The sequence below is a fragment of the Mirounga leonina genome, unplaced genomic scaffold (assembly GCF_011800145.1).
Source record: "Mirounga leonina isolate KUSES-001 unplaced genomic scaffold, KU_Mleo_1.0 Mir_170, whole genome shotgun sequence".
Classification (NCBI taxonomy): Eukaryota; Metazoa; Chordata; class Mammalia; order Carnivora; family Phocidae; genus Mirounga; species Mirounga leonina.
The window spans coordinates 3972481-3993972 of record NW_023270433.1 but is presented as its reverse complement, the minus strand read 5'-3'; the positions used below and the strand labels follow the sequence as shown (position 1 = coordinate 3993972).

General features: G+C 53.5%; 1 protein-coding gene across 1 annotated transcript in view; it reads left to right on the top strand.

The window, feature by feature from the left end:
- Positions 1-21492, top strand: part of CFAP77 (cilia and flagella associated protein 77) — a 128868-nt gene that overhangs the window by 95693 nt on the left and 11683 nt on the right. Inside the window, exons 4-5 of the mRNA XM_035015549.1 lie at positions 6124-6229; positions 9220-9321. Coding sequence (XP_034871440.1) covers positions 6124-6229; positions 9220-9321 — 208 coding nt within the window. The remainder of the gene's footprint in view (positions 1-6123; positions 6230-9219; positions 9322-21492) is intronic.

The following is a 21492-nucleotide window of genomic DNA, read 5'->3' as shown; positions in this document are numbered from 1 at the left end:
AAACATCTGTGTACAGGTTTTTGTATACATGTAAGCTCCCATTTCTCTGGAATAAATGCTCAGGAGTACAGCTGCGGGCCATACGGTAAGTGTACGTTTAGGGTTTTTTGGTTTGTTCTTGTTTTAAGATTTTATTTTTAAGTCATCTCTACACCCAACGTGGGGCTTGAACTCACGGCCCTGAGATCAAGAGTTGCATGCTCCACCAACTGAGGCTTCAGGCACCCCTGTATGTTTAGATTTTTAAGAAACTGTCAACCTGTTTTCCAGAGTGCCTATACTCATTCCCACCAGCAATGTGGGGGGGAGGGGGGCTTGGTTTCTCTGCATCCTTGCCCGCATTTGCGGTTTCTCATTTCTGCACGAATAGGTGTGTAGTGGAATGTCATCAGGGTCTTAATTTGTATGGCTCTGAGGGCGGGGATGTGGACGATTTTCTCCTGTCCTTATTGGTCAGCCGTACTCCCTCCGATGAAATGCCTCTTCGTGTCTTTCTAACTGGTTTGCTTTCCACGTTGAGTTTGAGAGTTCTCCACACGTTCTAGAGAGGAGCGCTTGGCCAGATGTGTGGTTTGCAGGGACCTCCTCCCAGTCTGGGTAGCTGGTCTTTTCATCTTCTTCTTTTTTTTTTTTTTTTTAGATTTTATTTATTTATTCATGAGAGACAGAGAGTGAGAGAGGGGCAGAGGGAGAAGCAGGCTCCCAAGGAGCAGGGAGCCCGATGTGGGGCTCGATCCCAGGACCCTGAGATCATGACCCGAGCCGAAGGCAGTCGCTTAACCAACTGAGCCACCCAGGCGCCTGGTCTTTTCATCTTCTTGAGAGGACCTTCCACAGAGCAAAAGTTCTTCACTTTGAAAAAGTCCAATTTATCACTTCTGTTTTCTCTTACGGGTCATGCTTTTGATGCCAAGTCTCAGAAATCAGCACCAAGCCAGGCCTGAGCTCCTAAAGATTTCCTCCTGCGTTTTTTGGGGAACTTTAATCGCTTTACCTTCACCTCAAAATCCATGATCCATTTTGAGTTCATTCTTGTGGAAGGTCTGCGACTCCGGTCGAGAGCTATTTTGTGGGGTTTTGCCCACTATGTCCAATCATTTCCAGGCCATCTGCTGAGAAGACTGTCCTTCGTCCATCGAGCGGCAGCGTCCATCAACTTATGGCCTTTATCATACCTTCTACGTAGCCTAACGTAAAATACCCTGAATTATGAAAAAGTGCATCTCCCAGAACTTTGCCTGGTCTTTCTTTCTCTGATTTGCCTTCCCTCTTTTTCAACAACACGTAATTGCTGAGAGCAACACCGTGCCGCTCACAGGAACCATTCCTGCCCTGGTGGTGTGGGCATCCAGTGGCCGAGGTCGGTGACAAACCAGAGAACCAATGACCCGAGCACTTGTGCGTGGGCAGGCACCTGGCGGGGGGCGGCCGAGGATGGGCTGTCGGGCAGGCTGTCTGAGGAGGCGGCCCCACGGCTGAGACCGGGAGAAGCCGAGAGTAAGCCAGGTGGGGGCCCACGGCCCGGAGTCTAGGCTTAGGGTTAAAACAGGAAAGGGTGATGTGATCCGATCTGTGTCCTGACAAGCCTCCCCACCTTTTTATCCAAGTTAATGAGCCAGAGCACAAATGGGCAGAACCTGCTGGATCTCCCTCAGCCAGCCGGGCTGGGGCCGCCGTGACCCCCAAGGTTTCTCAGCTGTTCTCCCGCCCTGAGCCCCTCCCTGCATGTCTCCAGGTAATAACCACTGGCCATAGCAGGACACAAGGCCGGTCGGCCCAGGCTGTAGGGGGGCCTCAAAGGGAGGCTCTTGGTGATGCCTGCAGTGGGGGCTGCTGGGAAGACCGCTCTTCTGTTGTGAACGGCCTCTGGGGGGAGATACTGTGAGGTTACGCATCTCATGTCATTAGAAAGCATAGCCATAAATTAGGCTGCTCAGAAGCATGGGGCGTGTAATAATTAAGCAATAAAAGTCACCACAGGGGTAAAGGAACCAGAAAACAAAGAGCCACTGTTTGTAGCCGCCTGGCAGGCTGCTCTGTAAAGTGGCATTTCAGAGCCCCTGAGGCTCTGCTCAAATAGAGTCCCTGCTCAGCCCAGTCCCACGGAAGTCTGCATACTGGGGCGTCAGACTACACCAGGAGAATGGATGGGGTGCAGGGCGCAGGTAAAGGGGCAACAGGGAAGGGAGAGGCATGGGGCGAAGTGACAGGTGACACTTGGCTCCACCCAGTAGTTGCTACATAGAGACCACACGGTCAGAAGCTGCACATTTTCAAGACAGTCTGGAAAGTTGGTTTTTAATGTAAAATTTCCCAACTTTTAACTGTTGATGACAACCTCAAAGTCTGTTAAGACTGCTGTGCAGGCCAAATCAAACACAAAGCCAGAGGGGCGCCTGGGTGGCTCAGGCAGTTAAGCATCTGACTCTTGGTTTCGGCTCAGGTCTTGATCTCAGGGTTATGAGATTGAGCCCACTGTTGGGTTCCCCACTGGATGTGGAGCCTACTTAAAATCTCTCTCTCCGGACACCTGGGTGGCTCAGTTGGTTAAGCATCTGCCTTTGGCTCAGGTCATGATCCCAGGGTCCTGGGATTGAGTCCCGCGTTGGGCTCCTTGCTCAGCAAGGAGCCTGCTTCTCCCTCTGCCCCTCCCTCTGTTTGTGCTCTCACTCTCTCTGACAAATAAATAAAATCTTTAAAAAAAATAAAATAAATAAAAATTGAAAAAATATATTCTCTCTCTCCCTGTCCCTCTGCCCCTCCCCCTCTAAAAAAACCCCAAAACACACAAAGCTAGAGAGGCTCGAGGTTTGTCTCAGGAATGGGGGGGGGTTGTCTCTTCTTAATACTTCCATTTCTGCAGTCCCCAGTCGTGAGATAAGGTCACTGGGAAGAAAGGAACCTTCCCTGGGGTGCTTGCATTTCCAGAAACGCAATGAGAAAAGCCGTGGATCCTCCCCCTGAGACACCTGCTCAGAAGGTACTGTCCACAACTCTTGGGACTTCGGGGGCTAAGACCTCTGGGGCTAGGTCATAAGCCCCAAAGTGTGGGGTCCTGGGCCACAACACCTGTGACCTCTCCAGACCCACTGAACGAGAATGTACCTGTAACGAGATCCCCCGGTGACCCACGCGCACATGCCAGGTTGCAAAATGCTGTTCTGTGGCTCCTTCAGCTGTGAGACTCTGATTTCTAGTCTCGGGACCTACTCTAGACGTCATCCAGAGGGCGGTTTCTACTGGTGTTTCCCCTAGGTGGGCTGAGGAACCCCTGTGTGTTAGCTCCCGGGCTCCCTGTCACAAATTACCATGCACTTGTTGGCTTAAAGCAACAGACGCATATTCTCTCACGGTTCTGGAGGCCAGAATTTTGCAAGGTGGGGGTAGGGTTGTGCTCCCTCTGGAGGCTTTAGTGGAGAAACCCGCCCCGCCTCTTCCAGCCTCCGGCGGCCCCAGGTATGCTTGGCTTGTGGCCCCATCACTGTGCTGTCATCTTTTGTCCCCCCCCCCCGCACCTCCTCCTCTTCCCCGTGTCTCTCTTTGCTGTATGTCCTCGTATGAGGACACTTGTCTTTGGACAAGTGCAAAAAGCATTTGCATAGTTATTAATCCCACCTCAAGATCCTTAACTGGACTACCTCTGCAAAAGCCCTTTCTCCAAATAAAGTCATATCCACAGGTTCTAGGGATGAGGATGGAAACATCACTTGGAGGGCTTACCCTTCAACCCACACACCCTGTATCAGAACTATATTTGCTGAAAATGTGATTTCTTGGGCCCCCCTCCCACTTCCTAACTCAGAACCTCTGGGGTTCTTATGCACCAAAAAAATCTGAGACTCTCTGGCCCAGGGAAATGAGGAAATAATCAGCTCAGACGTGAGAGGCAGAAAAGCTGGCTAGGATTGCTCACCATCAAAAGGAAGGTCAGAAAGACATGACGGGGGGGAAAGCAATGAGCCTGATTCACAGTTTCTTCTTCTTTTTCTCTTTTTGCTTAGGATGAAAAATTTTAAAGATGCACGAAAGCATCGCAGGCACTATAGTACATGCCCGTGACCAACCCCCACCACACAGCGCCAACCATTATCGATATGCCCTGCCGTCCGTTTTCACTTCACTGTATTTTATTATTTGCGGAAGTTCCTTTTTAAAGCAAATTGTAAACAACCAATTATTCCACCCACAAGCCCTTCTATATGCATCTCCAACAGAAACACTTAAATAACTTGCAAACCTCAGCTAGTGTTCACTTGGCCCCGGTTGCCCCAAAACATACCTCCCCACTGATGGTTTGCTTGACTTGGGATCCGAACGAGGTCCGCAGACTGCACCTGGTGGGTGCATTTCTTAGGTCACTGTCATCTACCCCACTGCCTCCTCCTCCCTTCCCACGGTCCTTTGTTTGCTGAGGTGCTCGAGCCGCTTGTCCTGCAGAACGTCCCACACTCGGCACTCTGCATCGTCACGGGGGTGCGTAGCATGCTCCCCACGCCCTGCGCTTCCTGCGAGGCGTGGCAGGCAGGCCAACAGCTGTGTATCTGGTGTGGCAGCACCAGCCACAGGTGGTTCCTGAGCCCTTGCAACACGGCTGGTGCCACTGAGGAGCTGAATCTACCTTCGTATTTAATTTTGACGGATTTAAATTCAAATTTCTGTTTTTTTAAAGATTTTATTTATTTGTCAGAGAGCGTGCACAAGCAGGGGGAGCAGCAGGCAGAGGGAGAAGCAGGCTCCCCGCCGAGCAGGGAGCCCAATGCGGGACTCGATCCCAGGACCCTGGGATCATGACCTGAGCCGAAGGCAGCCGCTTAACCGACTGAGCCACCCAGGGGTCCCAAATTCAAATTTCAAAACTGAATCTTTTGAACACCCCATGAATATTTTAAAAGGATTATATGTTGGTGTGTTAATATTTTGGCTAGATTAGGTCCATAAAATACATTGGTAATGAGAGGGATAAAATATATTAGTAAAATTAATTCTGCCTGTTCCTTTTTCACGTTGCTCCTGGAAAAGTCCTCGTGACAAGGTGACTTGCGTTGTATTTCGATTTGACAGTGCTTGTCTAGAAATCTGATGACTGTCAGGGTACTTTGGTTTCTTTTCCCAAAGAATTTTGGGTGGATGGTACTGCGTACCTCCCACTGTATATCACAAATGTCTGCTTGTCATTCTCAGAAATGGTAAGATTGATCGCGTCGGTAAATTGTATGTTGTGTATATATTTTCCCACAATAAAGAAATGGGTCATTTGGTTCAGCTGCTGCAGCCTGCCCCACGCATTGTAGAGTCTCCACCGAATGGCCTTAGCAGCCCCTGATGATTATTATTACCTCCACCTGTTCTTTGGCTGGGAGCGGCACCCCGGTGATTCCCACGCCCCCTTGGCTCCATCATTCCCTCCTGCAATCATTAGCTCTGGTTCTTCCATGAAGAACTTGCCCTTGTCACCTGTTACCTATTCGGCTACTCTGGGCAGGTCTCACTCGCCGCCCCCCCAAGGCTCTGGGATGGGGATAGGGACGGTACCCGCCTGACAGCATTGCGAAGGGGTGGGGTGAACAAAATGCGCAGCACAGGGTATGTGCTCTCCCAGGCTGGAGACCCTTGTCAAGGAGAGCCAGAGTCAGAAACGAGAGGTGGCAATGATTTCACGCAGTGCTACCGCACAAGGAGAAAGAGACTTAGTGCAGCATGGGGCCCCGTTTTGAATACAGCACAGGTGGGGACTTGCAGCCCGGGAGCAGGGGGTGGGGGTCAGGGAAGGACACATAGAGGGCAGGGCGATGCTCACTGAACTGACCTGATGGGATTCTGGGTAAAGGCAGGCCAAGGTGATCAGATACTGATACCGACCAGGGGTGGGATGGGGGATTGACTTCACAGATTCTTTGTGAAGACTGGCTTCAGCAGACCAAGGGCAAGGCCCAAGGCCCAAGGGCAAGGTCTAGTTGAAAAGAGGGCTCTGAGAAGCCTGTCTAAAGTCCGCTTTTTGGCGGGGCGGGGGGAGTCTTTGTCACCATCTCCCACAGCACAGTCCTGAGGGTCAGGTGGGCGTCCTCGGCGGAGAATGCGGCGGCCTTCCAAGACCTCAAGCCTCTCTGCGCTTCCTCCCCGCAGGCCTTCCACCCCTTTCTTTGACCTACTGCAGCATCGCTACCAGCAGCTTTGGGTGCAGGAGCAGAAGGCCACCCAGAAAGCCATTAAACTGGAGAAAAAGCACAAGGTAAATGCATCCCCCACTCCAGTGGCCCCCATTTGGAATGGGAGTGGAGGGAGGGGCTGGCCTGGCAAAGCTGTGGGACTGACATTTGTGCACGTTTGTCATAAATGGGGAGGGGCGAGGCTGGGGGTGGCAACCAAGCTGCTGGGTACTGTGCTAAAAGGGTCTTGGTGATGATCACACACAACCCCTACTCAAGCCTGAGAGGGGAAGATTCTGGCCCGGCCCTGTGTACCTCTGACGCAGGAGCAGAACCTGGTGTCCCAGCTCCTACCCGGGGACTCCTTCCACCAAACCTCCACGACTCCGCCCATCCAGAAATCTGATTTTCAACTGACCTGACCCGGCCGGGACAGAAATATGCCCTGTACTAAAGAAAAGGCTCATAAAGCAAGATGCCATAAAGAACACATTTTGTTATACTTTAGGAATACATTTTCTTTTCAAACTGATGAATAGGCCACATGCTAAACCCATCCTGTACATCATACACATCGTTTCGTTTATGTCTGACAAAAGCCCCCAAGGGGGGCACTATTCCTATTTCCTGGGCATGGAAACTGAGCCTCAGAGAGGCGGGGCCCGCACAGGGAAATTGAGGCTGAGGACAGAACCACATCCCCACGCTGCCAGTTGCTAACGGTGTGAGCGGCAGTCAATCCAGACTGATGTGTGCCTAGTGCCACATGGATTTCACTAGAAGCACGATCTTCGCGTGTCTGGCTGGTGCAGCAATCCAGCCAGTGTTCTCCCTCTGCCTTGCTCCAGGCAGGGAGCTGGGCTGAGCGTGCACCCGTGTTCCCGCATTCCGTCTCCTGAGCACACCATGAGGCGGGGATCTCGTCAGGTCGTCTCGGTTATTTCATTTTCTTTTCTTTTCTTTTTTTTTTTAAGATTTTATTTATTTATTTGACAGAGAGAGAGCACAAGTAGGCAGAGTGGTAGACAGAGGGAGAAGGAGAAGCAGGCTCCCCGCTGAGCAGGGAGCCCGATGCGGGGCTCGATCCCAGGACCCTGGGATCATGACCTGAGCCGAAGGCAGACGCTTAACGACTGAGCCACCCAGGCGCCCCGGTTATTTCATTTTCATGTGGGCAAACGTAGGTGCAGAGGGATTAAGCAACTGGCCAAAGGCGTCAGAGCAAGGCCCGGACTCGGGGGGTGTGTGTGTAGCCCCAGAGTCTTGGCTCTTCTTGATGGCAAGGTCCCACCCCTGCTAATTATGGGAAAGCCTGGAGTTCAGCAACAGGGCAAAGATGTTCTAGAGCCAAAATGGGGAGCCGAAGAGTTTTACCGAGGATCCTGGTGCCTTCTGGACAGGCCGGGAGCGTCACTGAGGGGTAGGGGGCCCCTCCCACTGTCCTTGATGTTGGTAGAGAACGAGACACCAGCTCACTAAAAAGCAGAGTGTTGTAATAACATTTTAAAAGCAGCCCATGACTAGTTTATTCGTTAATGGCTCAAGAAAGAGTCGACTTATATGGTAACGACCAGTTTCAGAGGGAGCGCTGTCATTACAAACCGCTTTATAGCTCCAGTTTGGTCGTGTTTTTTAATTAGCGGCAATTTCACAGGGACTCAGAGTGTCGCAAATCCATGGAAAACCAAGCTCCCGGGGACACATCTTCTGACATTAGAGACAACCGTGGCCAGTGCCCCTCCCCGTTTGGCAGAACACCCCACTAATGGGAGTGACTCCCCTCCAAGCATTGGCTGGGAACTGGGGCCCACTCCCTGGGTGTGACTCTGAGGGAGCCGCCACTTAGTTGGGGCCTCAGTTCCCTCACTGGGGAAAGAAAGGGTCAGAAAGGGCCCGCCTTGCCGTGCCTAGTGCATGGTAGGCGCTCAGAAAACACTTGTGGAACCAACCCCAGGGTTCTCTTCCTGTTGCAAGATTCTCTGTGGCTGTACATTGTCTAACAAACTGGGAGGAACACCCAGACCCACAAACACTGGGGCTGGGGCCTGGGGTTGATAAGATGGCTGGTCTGCAAGGTCAAGTTGCCACCATCCGAGGGGAAGCCTGTCTCTCCAGCCGCAAAGGATGTCCTGGGGTTTTGATGGTGGTGTCCTCAAATGGAAATTCTCGGCAACAGCTTCCATGTAGTGAGTCCTCATCTTGGGCCCCTCCACTCAATGCTGAATTCAGCAAATCCTACGGTAACCAACCCCGTCTGTCAGGCATTGGCGACCCATTTCCAGCAGGGGGATCCATTTCCACTTAGGAAGGGGAAAGGGGGGTGCGTGCATCCCTCCAATTCTGAAGGCAGGCTTGGTGACTCTCAGCTGGAGAGCATCTCTGGTTTGCAGATAGTTGCAAAACTGTTCTAGAAGGCAGAGAAGACGGCTGATCCAAAGGACCTACTGAAGGAGAGCGGGACATACAGGCTTCCAGTGATGGAATGCATAAGTCCCGGAGATAAAAGATTCCGCCCAGGGAACACAGTCAATGGTGCTGTAACAGGGTCGTATGGTGACAGACGGCATGTCGAATCGCTACGCTGTCCACCCGAAACTAACCTAACATTGCGGGTCAGCTATACTTCCATGAAAAAAAAGAAAGAAAAGAGAAAGTACACAACAAAACATATGACTATCACAAATTTTAGGGAAACAGAGCCCACGAATAGGGCCCGTCTAGGACCTTAGTAGGGGCCATGTGCCACGAGGATCCCCAAAGCTCAAGCTGGATCAGATCACGGGGAAGTTACCTCTCTGTGAAGCAACCCTGTGAGTTCTAGGGGCCAAACCAGAAACAGATCAACATGCTCGCAGCACGGGGCCGGGGGGTCCCACGCCGGAGGCCACTGAGCAGTGGCCAGGGGAGTGGGTGCCGTGACATCAGCCTTGGAGAAGGGCCGGAGGCAGGAGGAACGTGACCCATGGGTCTGCAACACCAGGAAGCCCAACTCTCTGCCCTTGCCTCCCTTCATCATAGGTCGGGCTCCTCCGCGAGCCAGACCACCTCACCTCTGCATTTCTCTGGCCTGCAGGTGATCCTGGGGAAGCTGTATGAGACGCGGAGCAGTCAGCTGAGAAAGTACAAGCCGCCAGTGAAGCTGGATGCCCTCTGGCATATGCCTCACTTCCAGAAGGTCGGTCTCGCCTCCAAATGCCCCTTCCCTCACCTAGGGTGGATGCCCCTCACTCGGCCCATTCTTTACCTGTCCTCTAGACAGTGAAATGCTGTGGACTTCTAGCCGCTGGTTGGCTGTTCAGAGGGGGAACCGGGAGGTTTGGGGACAGCGGCTTCTGAGTGGGAGGGGAGCTGTGCCTGCCCAACTCGGGCCCAGCGAGCCTTTCTAGGGGGCCACAGGGACATGCCTGGCCCCAGGAAGACAGCTGGACAAAGCAATGTTCCTGGCCAGCCCAGCCCACCCGCAGTATTGAGTTAAACTGCAATTTGGACAATGAAGGGGCCAGTGCCTTCCTGAGCCTAATGCAATCGAACAAGCTGCCGAGCTTCAAGGAGAAGCCTGCTTGCCCCCCGATGCGGCCCCTTGCGACCTGCCCAAGTGGCCTCTGTCAGCATATGTCAGTGACCATTCGCCCACTCCTCTCTCCACAGCTTCCTTCCTGGCCCCTCCTTTGCTCTTTTAGCTCTGATTTTTCTCTCTGATTTTCCATGGGATGTTGCCTGGGGAGGGACGGGGACCCAGAGCTCCGTGAGCATGAGATGCCCTCCACAACACTCAGTTCTGTGGTGTCACCCCCCACCCCCAGCCCCTTGGCTCTGATTTAGAATCTGCCCAGAGCTACTGAGGCAGGGGACAAAGGAGGGCTCAGGCGGTCTTGGGCCAGAGGAGCAAGGAAAGGGCCCTCACCCCAATCCCCACTTCGACTCTCCCCCATCAGGAGAGCATGTCTCCCATGCCGGTGTCCCCACGGTGCCTGGCCCAGAGTCGGACATGAACAAACCAGTTTCTATTTTCAAAAGAGGGGCTTTGACTCAGCTATGCTGGGCTCTTCCATTCTAGATTGCTGTCACTGAAATACGGTCAGGAGCAACAGGAGGTAACCTATAAATGCCACCCTTTGATTCGGTGCCAGGCACTGAGCTGAGTCATTTCCGCATATTAGTGCACTTCATCTTCAGAGCGAGTATCCCCCCCACTGCTCCGTGGCACAGAGGGGAAGCAGAATTTGAGCTGTCCTCCCCCAGTGAGTGGGGTGGGGGTTGGGAAGCCTGGCTCCTCTGACCGTTGGCCCCAACCTCCAACACACTACCCACTGTGCCACAGAAACGAGAAAGAATAAACATGCCAGCCCCAGGATTCACAGGGCACTTTTCGTCTTTTGGGGGATGTTCATGGGTTTCTGGAAGTTCCTCTGCAGGACTCTCAGCAACGCTTGTCCCTGGGCGCCACCGTGGTCAGCCCAGTGGAGACCCTAACCCCCCAGAGTGATGCCTTTATGGATGCAACACTTGGTCCCCCCTTTTGGGAAATACTACCAACACGAAGTGTTTATTAGCTCTCACTGTGAGCCAAGCACTAGACATGCATTATTTCGTAGAAACACTGTCCCCATTCACAGATGTGGAGCCTGAGGCTCAGCAGGCTGAAGGAACATGCCCTGTAAGAAAGGGTCCCAGATTCCGTCCAGGGCCACGGAAGTCCAGGGCCTCCTGAGGATCCTTCCCTCACTTCCGGCTGCGTCCCAGCAGGTGCCTCTTCAGCCCAGCAGGGCCCCTTTCTCCCCTTCACAGTATGCATCCTCATTGCAATTAATTAGTTAATTGGGCAATTAGTTGTCCATCTTCCCCAGCAAAATGTGAGCCCCTAAGGACCATGCCTGTTGTGACCCCCACAGCGTCCACAGAGCCCCGCACCCCCTGAGTGGTCAGTGAAAGTCTGCAGGAAGAATGAATGAAGGAGGAGGTGAATGAATGAATGAATGGATGACCAGTAGAGCACAGAAGAGTTAAAAGCCTTTCACAGACCCGCTGAAAGCCCCTTCCCAACCTGACCATCCTGGCGTCCCCCATCCTGGCAGCCGGGTCCGGGGCCAGTGCGGCGGCGACGGTGGTGGCCGGGGGCTACGCAGCGCCCTGCACGGGGCCCCAAGAGGGTCTTTGTCTGTGCCTCATGTCTGTGCCCAGCCACCCCCCCCCTCCCCACCCCAGCCCCATTATAAAAGGGAAAAGCGCTTCCAAAAAAGTTGAACCTGTCACAGTGATGGATAACCTAAATGGACTCTCCCCGCTCGCGAACAGATGTCGACGCTGAACCCTGTCAGAAATAATTAAACACCTCTCACATGGAAAAGCAGCAGGCAGGGGCGCGGCAGCCTGCTCCTTGCGCTGGGTCAACGCGGAGCAAGCTGGCTCCCTGCCCCTCGAGGGGGCTGCCCAGACCCTCCCCGGCCCGGCACCTCGCGGGGCGCTCAGCGGCGTCCTGGGCCCACCCGGGACCGCACCCGCGGGACCAGCCGCAGGGCTGCCTGGGATTCCAGCGCCCATTCTGGTCTGTACCACCAGCCACTGCCCCGGGTGCATGGGGCCCAGAGAGAGGGTCATGTAGGTATGCCCTGCTACCAGTCAGCTAAGAGGCTCTCTGGGCCTCAGTTTCCTCATCTGAAAGTGAGGGTAGCACTGTTCTTAAGGGTCTCCTTCAACCAAAGGCTCACGATCCCAGGGTCACGGCTCAAGGTGGTGGACCCCAAACCCAGAGTGAACCGTCAGGGGAAACGGCTCAGACCCTTCCTCAGGCTCCCATTTTGGGGATGGGATGTGAACACACCGCCTCCCATCCCTGAGTGGAGGGACCGCTGGGCTTGCAGCCGGGTACCCTCTGTGCCCAGCGGCAGTAGGGCTCGTGCCCTTCACAAATGTGCCGGGGGCTGCGGGGAGGGAGGAGGGAACCCGCATTCCCTGAGTGCGCACCTGACTCAGGGGCAGTGGACCTGGGTCACATGGTGACCCTGCCTCTCCCTACCTGTCACATGGTTTTACCGGTCCACGTCCCCGTTCCGTCTTCTGAAAATGGGGCTAGCAGAAGGATTCGATGAGGACACACGTATACATTCAGCAGGGCACCTGGACTCTGTTCAGGTGCCAACACATGGCATCTGCCCTGGGGATGGGCCTGGTGATCATTCCTTCATTCCCTCATTCATACACAAATCTCACTCAGCATCTTTGTGCCAAGCCCTGCTCTCGGTGCCGACATCAGGCTGCTGTAGGGTCACTGGTGAGCGGCCAGGGTGAAGTGGGTAGATGGACAGAGGGCTGGACAGCTAGACGGGGAAGTTTGGGGCAGCTCCACCCCCTGGTGTCCAGAAGCCTGAAATGGTGGGGAGACCCCAACCCTAGTTGGCAGCCGGAGCTGGGGCCGGGGGCAAGCTGCATAACCAAAGCCCCATCAACATCATCCTGATACAGGCTGGCCCACCCGGCTCACCTGCTTTTTGTAGAACCCAAAACCCAGGCAGGGGCCAGAATCCAGGCTTGCCTGTTGGGAGGTGGGATTATTATTATTTTTTTAAAGATTTTATTTGAGAGAGAGAGACACAGTGAGAGAGGGAACACAAGCAGGGGGAGTGGGAGAGGGAGAAGCAGGCTTCCCTCGGAGCAGGGAGCCCAACGTGGGGCTCGATCCCAGGACCCTGGGATCATGACCTGAGCCGAAGGCAGACGCTTAACCATCTGAGCCACCCAGGTGCCCCTGGGAGGTGGGATTACTAATAGTGCCCACCTTCTGCTCTCAAAAGTGATCCAGTCTGAACTATGCATCCTATGGCTGCCTGATATTAAGTCAAGAAAAACAGACGATTTATCCTTCTTTACAAAGATTGCCAGTGATACCAGCCCAAAGACAAATATCTGGGGGGAGTGGGTCCCACGTATTTATGGTGGCACCCCCACAATGGTGAAAGCCCGACGTGCCAGTGAAGAGGCGTCTTCAGTACGAGCTGAGAGATCCTGAACTGACATTGCACAGACAAGATATAATCCTGTGACATAGTATACAGCCACTGAAAATAATGACCTTAGGCTACTTACTGCCACGATCCTAACCCATTGCTGGGGAAAGAACCCGTGATGCCGTTGGGACAGAGGAGCCCACACATCTGCACAGGGGCCTGTGCTCAGGGACAGACATCCAGAGGGAGGGGTCCTCAGGCAGCCGCAGCGGTGACCCCTGGAGTGGTGTGAGGCTGAGTTTTACTTTCTCTCATGCTCTTCTCTGCATTGTTTGAATTTTTACAGTGACGATAAGACTTTTACAAAACCAGTAAGGCTATTTTTTTTTTAATGTGTTTGAAGGGTAGGGACGCTGCATCCTTCTTCGGGCGCTTGTCCCAGGGCTCGAGCCCCCTTCAGCCCAGTCCCTCCTGAACTCACAGGCCCTCCGGTGCTGCTGGCAATGCTTGGTTTCTCGCGCTGGGTTTCCAACAGGCGCGGAGATCAGAGGCCTGCGCTCTCCCAGCAGTGAAGACGGCCGGCTCCCCGAGTCTGGCTCTCTATGGCCAAGTCTGTGTTATAACTGGGGATCCCAAACCCATTTCAGAGGGAGGTTTGCCCAAGCATCCCGAGGTCACCCCTCACGCCGAACACTGCGCCTCTCCCCCGACAGACCTGTCTTCCCCAGTGCCAATACCCACTGACATTACAGAGTCATTCAGTCACTAAAGTATGAACAAATTGACTATATTTTCATTTGGCTTTTGGTTTCAGCCCCACTGCTTTAGAATAATGGCCCGAGCTATTAAGCTAACAGTTTGATTTACAAGCTCTTGTGCTCTGAATGCTGGGATCAGGCTCCTCTCTTTGTGGAAGACTAACCCTGCCTCAGGTCTCCTGGGCCCCTGACTCCCTAATAGAACCAGAGACGGCAGGAAAAAAAATCAGTAGTCAGCCAAGCAGTGACACCCAGAGATGCAGCTGATTAGCGAAAGCTGCTGAATCTAAGAAAAGGATTTTCTTTCCCACCTTTAAGCTCCCTTACAAATCATAGCCAGCTGGAAAGTTAACTCTCTGTTAAACCCCCAGAGCGGGCTTTGAGCCTGTCCCCCCACTGCAGCGACCTCTCCAAAGGGCTCTAAAGGGCCAACGAACTAGAAGCCCTTCTCTGGACAGGTGTGTTCAGCCCCAAAGTCACTCCTTCCAGACACAGGAAGGACAGATGCCAGATCTGCTCCTCCCCGAGGTCCCTGCACAAGTGATGTATTTTAAGAATCCTGTCGCTCTGTCGTGTTGGAATAAGAATCATCCCGTGTTGCCGCGTCAGGCTCCAAGCGCCGGGATGGAATGTGTCACATGCGGAAACAGGGCACTAGGAAGAGTGATTCAGAGGATTCAGAGGTCCTGATGAAGTTGACATTTCTCCCCTAAATATGGATGCCCCCATTAGAAATCAGATCAGTATGCAGAAGAGCTGCCTCGCTGGAGAGATAAAAGCAGGGGCTTAATTGGTTTTACATAAACCGGCACCTTGGAGGGACAGAATGTTTAGGCACCTGCTCGTGAGGTGACATTGCTGTTCAATACTGGCAAGTCACAAAGAGCCAGAGCTGAAGCTCTGGGGACGGGAACAAGGGGAAGGGGGGGGGCGCAGGAGGTGGGGGACAGCGGTAAAGCTCCTGGTACGGCGGGACGAGTCTGGGTTCCCAGGTCATGGAGGGAGACGCCAGGCGTCTATGTTGGGGCCCAGAGAAGTGGGAGCTGGTGCTTCTAACTGGGGACCCCCAGCCTGACCGTCCCCTTAACACTTCGGTGCCTGGGAACTCTCTGTTCTCTACAGGAAGCTCTTCTCCCCGACCAGGAGGCAAAAACATCTCAAATTTTATGTTGAGAATCAACCAGAAAATAGACAAGACAGCTTGTTTTGGCATCAGGTATAGATTTCTAACCTCTAGAGATAGCTAGAATCCCACCTTGAATCTGGGGGAGTCGATGGGACTTTGGGGGTCCCCAGTTTCTTCTTCTGGCTCTTCCCCAAGAGAACAGTTCTTGGTGATTTAAGGGAAACTCCCAGCTCAAGCAGGACTTGGGCCTAACCTCCGAGTGCCTCATTGCCACATGTCCCCATGCATCCGACTCTGTCACCGGGCACCCATGCTTTTCCCAGGTCAGGATCCAGAGCTGCCTAGCACGTGGCCAGCAGCAGGTTCCAGCAATACACGGGTTAGATGATTTGCTCAGGTGAACTGAGCTTTGTCAAAAGTGCGGGCAAGGCGAACCTCGTGTCTCGGAGCTGCAAGCAATCAACACAGTGGACCCCCCCCGGGATCCCTCAGTGTCCCTCAGAAATAGGGGTGTTTGCTGGCCTCTTCCTTCCTCTCCTCAGAGACGTCCTGGGAAATGATGCGTTAGATCACACACACAAGAATGTGGGCAGTGTGACCCCAGTCCAGTGGCTGGATGAGCAGAGGGAAGAGTGTCCAAGAGTTTCCCGGGGGCAACGTTCCTTCGCGAAGGCAGCAATGATAACAATACTCAGCGCTCACACACCTGGAGCACCTCTTCGGTGCTTTGAGGAACAGTCCATTTTGTACCATTGCTCCCACTAGCCCTCTGTGGCTGAGAAGAGCCGTGCTGTGTCAGAGGGCAAGGGACTGTGCTGGGAGGCCTAAAACCATGTGCCCAGGTCCAGCGCTAACGACTAGCAGAGGGGAGGCGTGGGCCCTCTGGCCGGCTGCCCCAGGCCGCGGGCCTTGGTGGAGCCGATAAATACTATGGACCTGAAACAGGTCAGGGGCCAGCTGGGGGCTAAATGCAGGACCCGTGAAGGAGAGTGAAGGGCGGTCAGGAACTGGGGTTTTATAGGTGTCCAGAGGGTCGTGGCCAGCCCTGCTCTGGCTGATTTAAGCCCTTGCAATAAACAAAACTTCCCACTGCCCTGAAAGCCTTTAGACCCTGATAAAACCCCTGAGCACCTTTTAAATCGCAATTTGGCCCCAAGGCCAAAAAGGAAAGAGGCCACTTATCGCAGGCCTGCTGCAGGAAAAGGCATGAGGCAGAGATGGAGCGGGCGGGAGGGCTGAGCCTGTGGGTTCGTCTGCCTGCCTTGTGCCGGCCTGTGCACCCGCACCTGTAAAGTGGGGACAGGACCAGAGGGCAAGTGCCGTCGTGCATGGGAAGCGCTTGGCGTGGGCCTGGCCAGGGGATGGTCATGGAGCAACAGAACCTCTGTGTTGGACAGGGCTTTGGCACCTGCTCCTATAGATGCACAGGTCTCCCACTTGGAGGAGAGCTTTAAAATGCAGATTCCAGGGGCACCTTGGTGGGGCTCAGTCGGTTGAGCGTCTGGCTCTTGATTTCGGCTCAGGTCATGATCTCAGGGTCGTGAGATCGGGCCTCGTGATGGGCTCTGAGCTGAGTGTGGAGTCTGCTTGGGATTCTCTCTCTCCCTGTGCCCCTCCCCCAACTCTGCTCACACTCTCGCTCTCTAAAAAAATATGCAGATTCCAGGGCCCACCCCAGGATCCATTCTAGTGGGTCTGGGGTAGCCTCTAAGCCTGCATTTTCTTTCTTTAAGATAGATAGATTTATTTATTTATTTATTTATTTATTTAACAAAGAGAGAACGAGAGAACACAAGCAGGGGGAATGGCAGAGGGAGAGGGAGAAGCAGGCTCCCTGCTGGGCAGGGAGCCCGATGCAGAGCTTGATCCCAGGACCCCGGGGATCATGACCTGAGCCAAAGACAGATGCTCAACTGACTGAGCTACCCAGGGGCCCCCAAGCCTGCATTTTCAGCAAGCAGCTCCTGGAGCTCCCTGGTCAATGTCACCTGCTCTGCACAGGGATGTTTAAAACATGTATCTACCATGGCATGTGGATGCACCTCCATATGTTTGCTCTGAAGCATGCTGGGGCCTTCCAACGGAAACATGCCTGCGAGAGGCAGGCTCTCATCGGTTAAACAGCCCGGAGGATTATGAACTTCCATCTTAATCTGCTCAGGCTGCTATAACAGAATACTGTAGACTGGGTGGCTTACGTAGCGGACGTCGATTTCTTAGTTCTGATGGCTGCGCGCCTGAGATCAGGGTGGCTGCAGGGTGGGGTTCAGGTGAGACTCTCCCTGGTTGCAGGAGGCCCCTTCCCGCCATGTCCTCACACGGCACGGAGGGAGAGAAAGCCAGCTCTGCAGTGCCTCTTCTTCTAAGGGCACTAATCCCAACGTGGAGGTCGCCCTCGTGACCTTGTCTGAACCCAGTTACTCCCTAAGGCCCCACCCCAAATGCCATCACATTGGGGGCAGGGCTTCAATGCAGGAATGTTCAGGGGACACAGTATTGTGCACAGCCACTTCTTTCTCACGTTTAGCCAAAATCTGCCTCCTTTCACAGAATCACCTGCCCCCCTTTTAAGTGACAGCCCTGCAAAGACTGTCTCTGTATGGATGCCTAGATTCTTGATGGTTCCTCTGGGTACAGAGCTCTGAATGTCAGAGGCGGGGTACTATGTGGCAGTGACAGTGGACTGCCCAGGTGCCATGACCTCTGCCACCCGGTGTTGTATCCTCTACCTTTATCCACAGTCATAGAACATTTGTCATCTTGGGGCGCCTGGGTGGCTCAGTCAGTTAGGTGTCTGGCTCTTGGTTTCGGCTCAGGTCATGATCTCAGGGTCATGAGATTGAGTCCCACGTCGGGCTTTGTGCTCAGCTCAATCTGCTTCAGATCCTCTCTCCCTCCCCCCTCTGCTTGTCCCCCTGCTTGCACTCTCTCTCTCAAATAAATAAACAAATAAATAAAACCTTTTAAAAAAAGATTTGTCAGCTTGAACTGCCTTTCTATATATTTGTGAGACTGCGGTCAGTGTCACTTGAATCATTTCATATAAGAAATCAATGTAAATTCATCCAACTTCCCTCTGTCTACCCACTCATCAGTCTGTTCATCTATCCATCCATCCGTCTGTCCACCTATCCATCCATCTGTCCATCCATCCGTCCATCCATCCATCCATCCATCCGTCTGTTCATCCATCTGCCCATCCATCCATTTGTCCATCCACCCACCCATCCATCCTTCCATCCATCCATCCTTCCATCCATCCATCCATCCATCCATCCATCCATCCACCTAGCCATCCAGCCAAGATTTGTTTTAGTGTCTATGGAGTGCCCCTAGCAGTCGAGTAACCCCAAGACCTTTGAAGTCTCCTGTCTGTCACTCTTTCCCCAGAACAGTGTCCAGAATATGGCATAACGTCCTTGTTGTCTAGTTGAGGACACTTAATTCCATTCCTATTTCTGACTTGACAAGGTCAGTCCCGTCAACCACAGAAAGGTTCCGTTTCTTCTTATGAGTTACCCCCCCAATTCTTCCTGCTCGTTATTTCAGTAAGGAAAAAGAGGAAAGACATCAAACCGCATCATGAGCACCCCAACTCAATGGGCCATGGACACCAAACATCTGAGTGTGTTCCCCGCTTCCCTGGCAGAAGCACAGTTGTTCAACAGCCGGTATGAATAAGCGATAAGGCACTGCTGGGTACTGTGTGGATGGCTCAGCAAAGGACTTAATTTGCAACCAAGCACAAAATCAAAGACTCTGTCAACCGAGGAACCGAGCGCCCGGATAACCACCTTGCACTACCTGAGAAAGCACTGTCAGGTAAATTTCCAGAGAAAGTAATTAAGGAATCCCCATTGTCTAAAACCAGCAGCAAAATTTGGAGCTCTGGAATTGGATGCTCGCTGGGGATCTGGTGTCTCCTCCCACCCTGATCCTTCATCAAAATGAACAGCAGAGGTTTATGAGGGGATCGGCTGGTGTGTTTCCCCCTCGCTCTCCCAAAGACGCCCCTCCAGCACCTTGTGCTCCTGCAAGCCTTGTCTTGTTGGACGAGCAGTAGGCAGCAAATGAGGTCACTGCTTGTGGGACGGGGGTGAGATTAATATACAAATCTGTAGACCTCTCTCAGATCTGCGAGCGCCAATTAATATTTATCAAGTACCCATGGCGTTCGTGATACCAAGCATCAACATGCAGAACATATAGTCCCTGGCATCAGGGAGTCTACACTCACATTCAAAAGCTACACACAGATAGATGCTCCATGTGCTTGGGGGCCCCCACCCTGGTGGGAGAGCCCGCTGTGAGCCTGCGTTAATATTTATAGCAAGTGGTCTCTGCTGACGGAGATGATGTAGAATGTTCGTCCAAGCACCGCACCATGGCCTCCGTTGGGGGAGCGTGACTGAGATGCTGGCCCGAGTGGCAGGGGGTGTCCATTCACAGACTCCTCGAAGGGCCTCGGCCACACGCCTCCTTCACCAACTCCCTCCTTGGCTCTTACTTGAGCTTAAAATAAAAGACGGGGTCCTGCTGTCCACTGAAGATCAGTCCACCATGACTGTCCAGATCCTATCCTTCGATGTTTCGGAGTGGGGAGAGCAGAGACTCCCATCTCCTGAGTCTTTATTCGTCACCGACAGAATAGCCCATCTCCCACTGGCAGCTGGACGCCTGGTGGTCACCTCCCCAAAGAATAACGCCAAGCAGACTCCCATCATCTGGGCTCTGAAAAGAAAAGCAGCTCCCCCGCCCCCCCCGCCTGTCAGGACATTCGTTGACAACCCCATTGAAAACAACCTCCACTGCCTCTGTGAAGGCTCGTTCCATCTCCCATTCACTGCTTTCTCAGACAGTTTCTGAAAGGCGAAGAGTCTGGAAGGCACACATTGCCCCCCCCCCCCCCCCCTCACGCAGGGAGAGGCGTCAGCCTGGATGAGCGGGGCTGACGAGCCTCCTCACCTGGCCCCACAGTGCACCGCCTCCAATTAAATCAAAATGGCTTGTTTTTAATGGTCTTTTACACTGACAAGTGGGCGATCATTTTGGGCCCACTAGCTGTCAGGGAGCGGAGGCAAATCCTCGGTTGATAATGCCCAATGCTTCCAATTAGGAGCCGAGGCCGCTCCTGGCGCGCTAACGATTCCCCAGCCGCCCCCTAGGCCCCTTTGGCGCCGGTGTTTCTTCTTGCCTCCTCGGCCGCAAATTACTGACACAAAACGGAAGGCCCCGCGTCTCCTCTGCCACGCCAGGCCGGGCCCTGTTGGGCTTAATGAGCCGATGGAAGTTTCGTGGCTCCGGCGCTAAATTCTTTTCTTGTTTGACAGCTGCTCGGCTAAGGCGAGTGTTGACCTTATAAAAGATTTAGTGTTTCTCATTATTTTCTGTCAAGCTTCACAAGTGATGGCTCTGTGGTTATCATTTGCATCCTGGGGTGTGTGTGCATGTGTGTGTGTGCGCGTGTGTGCGTGTGAGCACACGCGCTGGATGGGGTCCGGGGTGGAGATGGGGAACAGGAAGGGGTCCTTCTCTCCCTGCCTTGCATCTGGCTCCCGCACGACAGCTTCCAGCAGGACATTCTTCTTGGGCTGAGCTGTTTCGAAGAAAAGCTGAGAGGCAGGGCCAAGATGATGGACGGTTCGAGCGAAGGCTTCCAGGCCTCCCGGATGGAGCCTCTGTGGAGCCTCCCCGAGACTGGCTGACTCCAACAGCCCGCACGTGCTGGGCAAAAGGAGGATGGGAGCCGGACGTGCTGCTGGGGACAGCCTTTGGGCCACACTTTATTTATTTATTTATTTATAAAGATTTTATTTATTTATTTGAGAGAGAGAGAGAATGAGAGAGAGCACATGAGAGGGGAGAGGGCCAGAGGGAGAAGCAGACTCCCTGCCGAGCAGGGAGCCCGATGCGGGACTCGATCCAGGGACTCCAGGATCATGACCTGAGCCGAAGGCAGTCGCTTAACCAACTGAGCCACCCAGGCGCCCTATTTTTTTATTTTTTATATTTTTTTCAAGTTCATTTAAGCAAACTCCACACCCAACGTGGGGCTCGAACTCACGACCCCAAGACCAACAGCCATATGCTCTACTGACTGAGCCAGCCAGGCGCCCCACATACTTTAGGTTTCATTGGGAGGAGCTCACCCCTCTCTTACAGGCCCGTTTAAAGCCATCACCTGCAAGCTTCCTCCCCCGGCTTTGCATCCTACATAAAGATTTAATGGCTTTTAAAAGCAGAACCACTAAAAAAAAAAAAAAAGTGGCATGTATAACTCCCCTTCCCCCCCACCCCGATGTGACAATGGCAGCGCTGGTCTGTCCTCACTCTGTGTCTGTGCCCGCCGCACTGGGGCTGCTCCGTATTAACAAGACTCCTGGGAGTACATGCTGCCTCCTCTGCCAGCCTCCTGCTGGCCTGGACCCCTCATCCCTTCCTATCACTGTGCCCTCCCCTTGCTCACGGACACACTGGCCATCCCAGGTGAGAATCACCCAAGGGGACTCACGGACCCA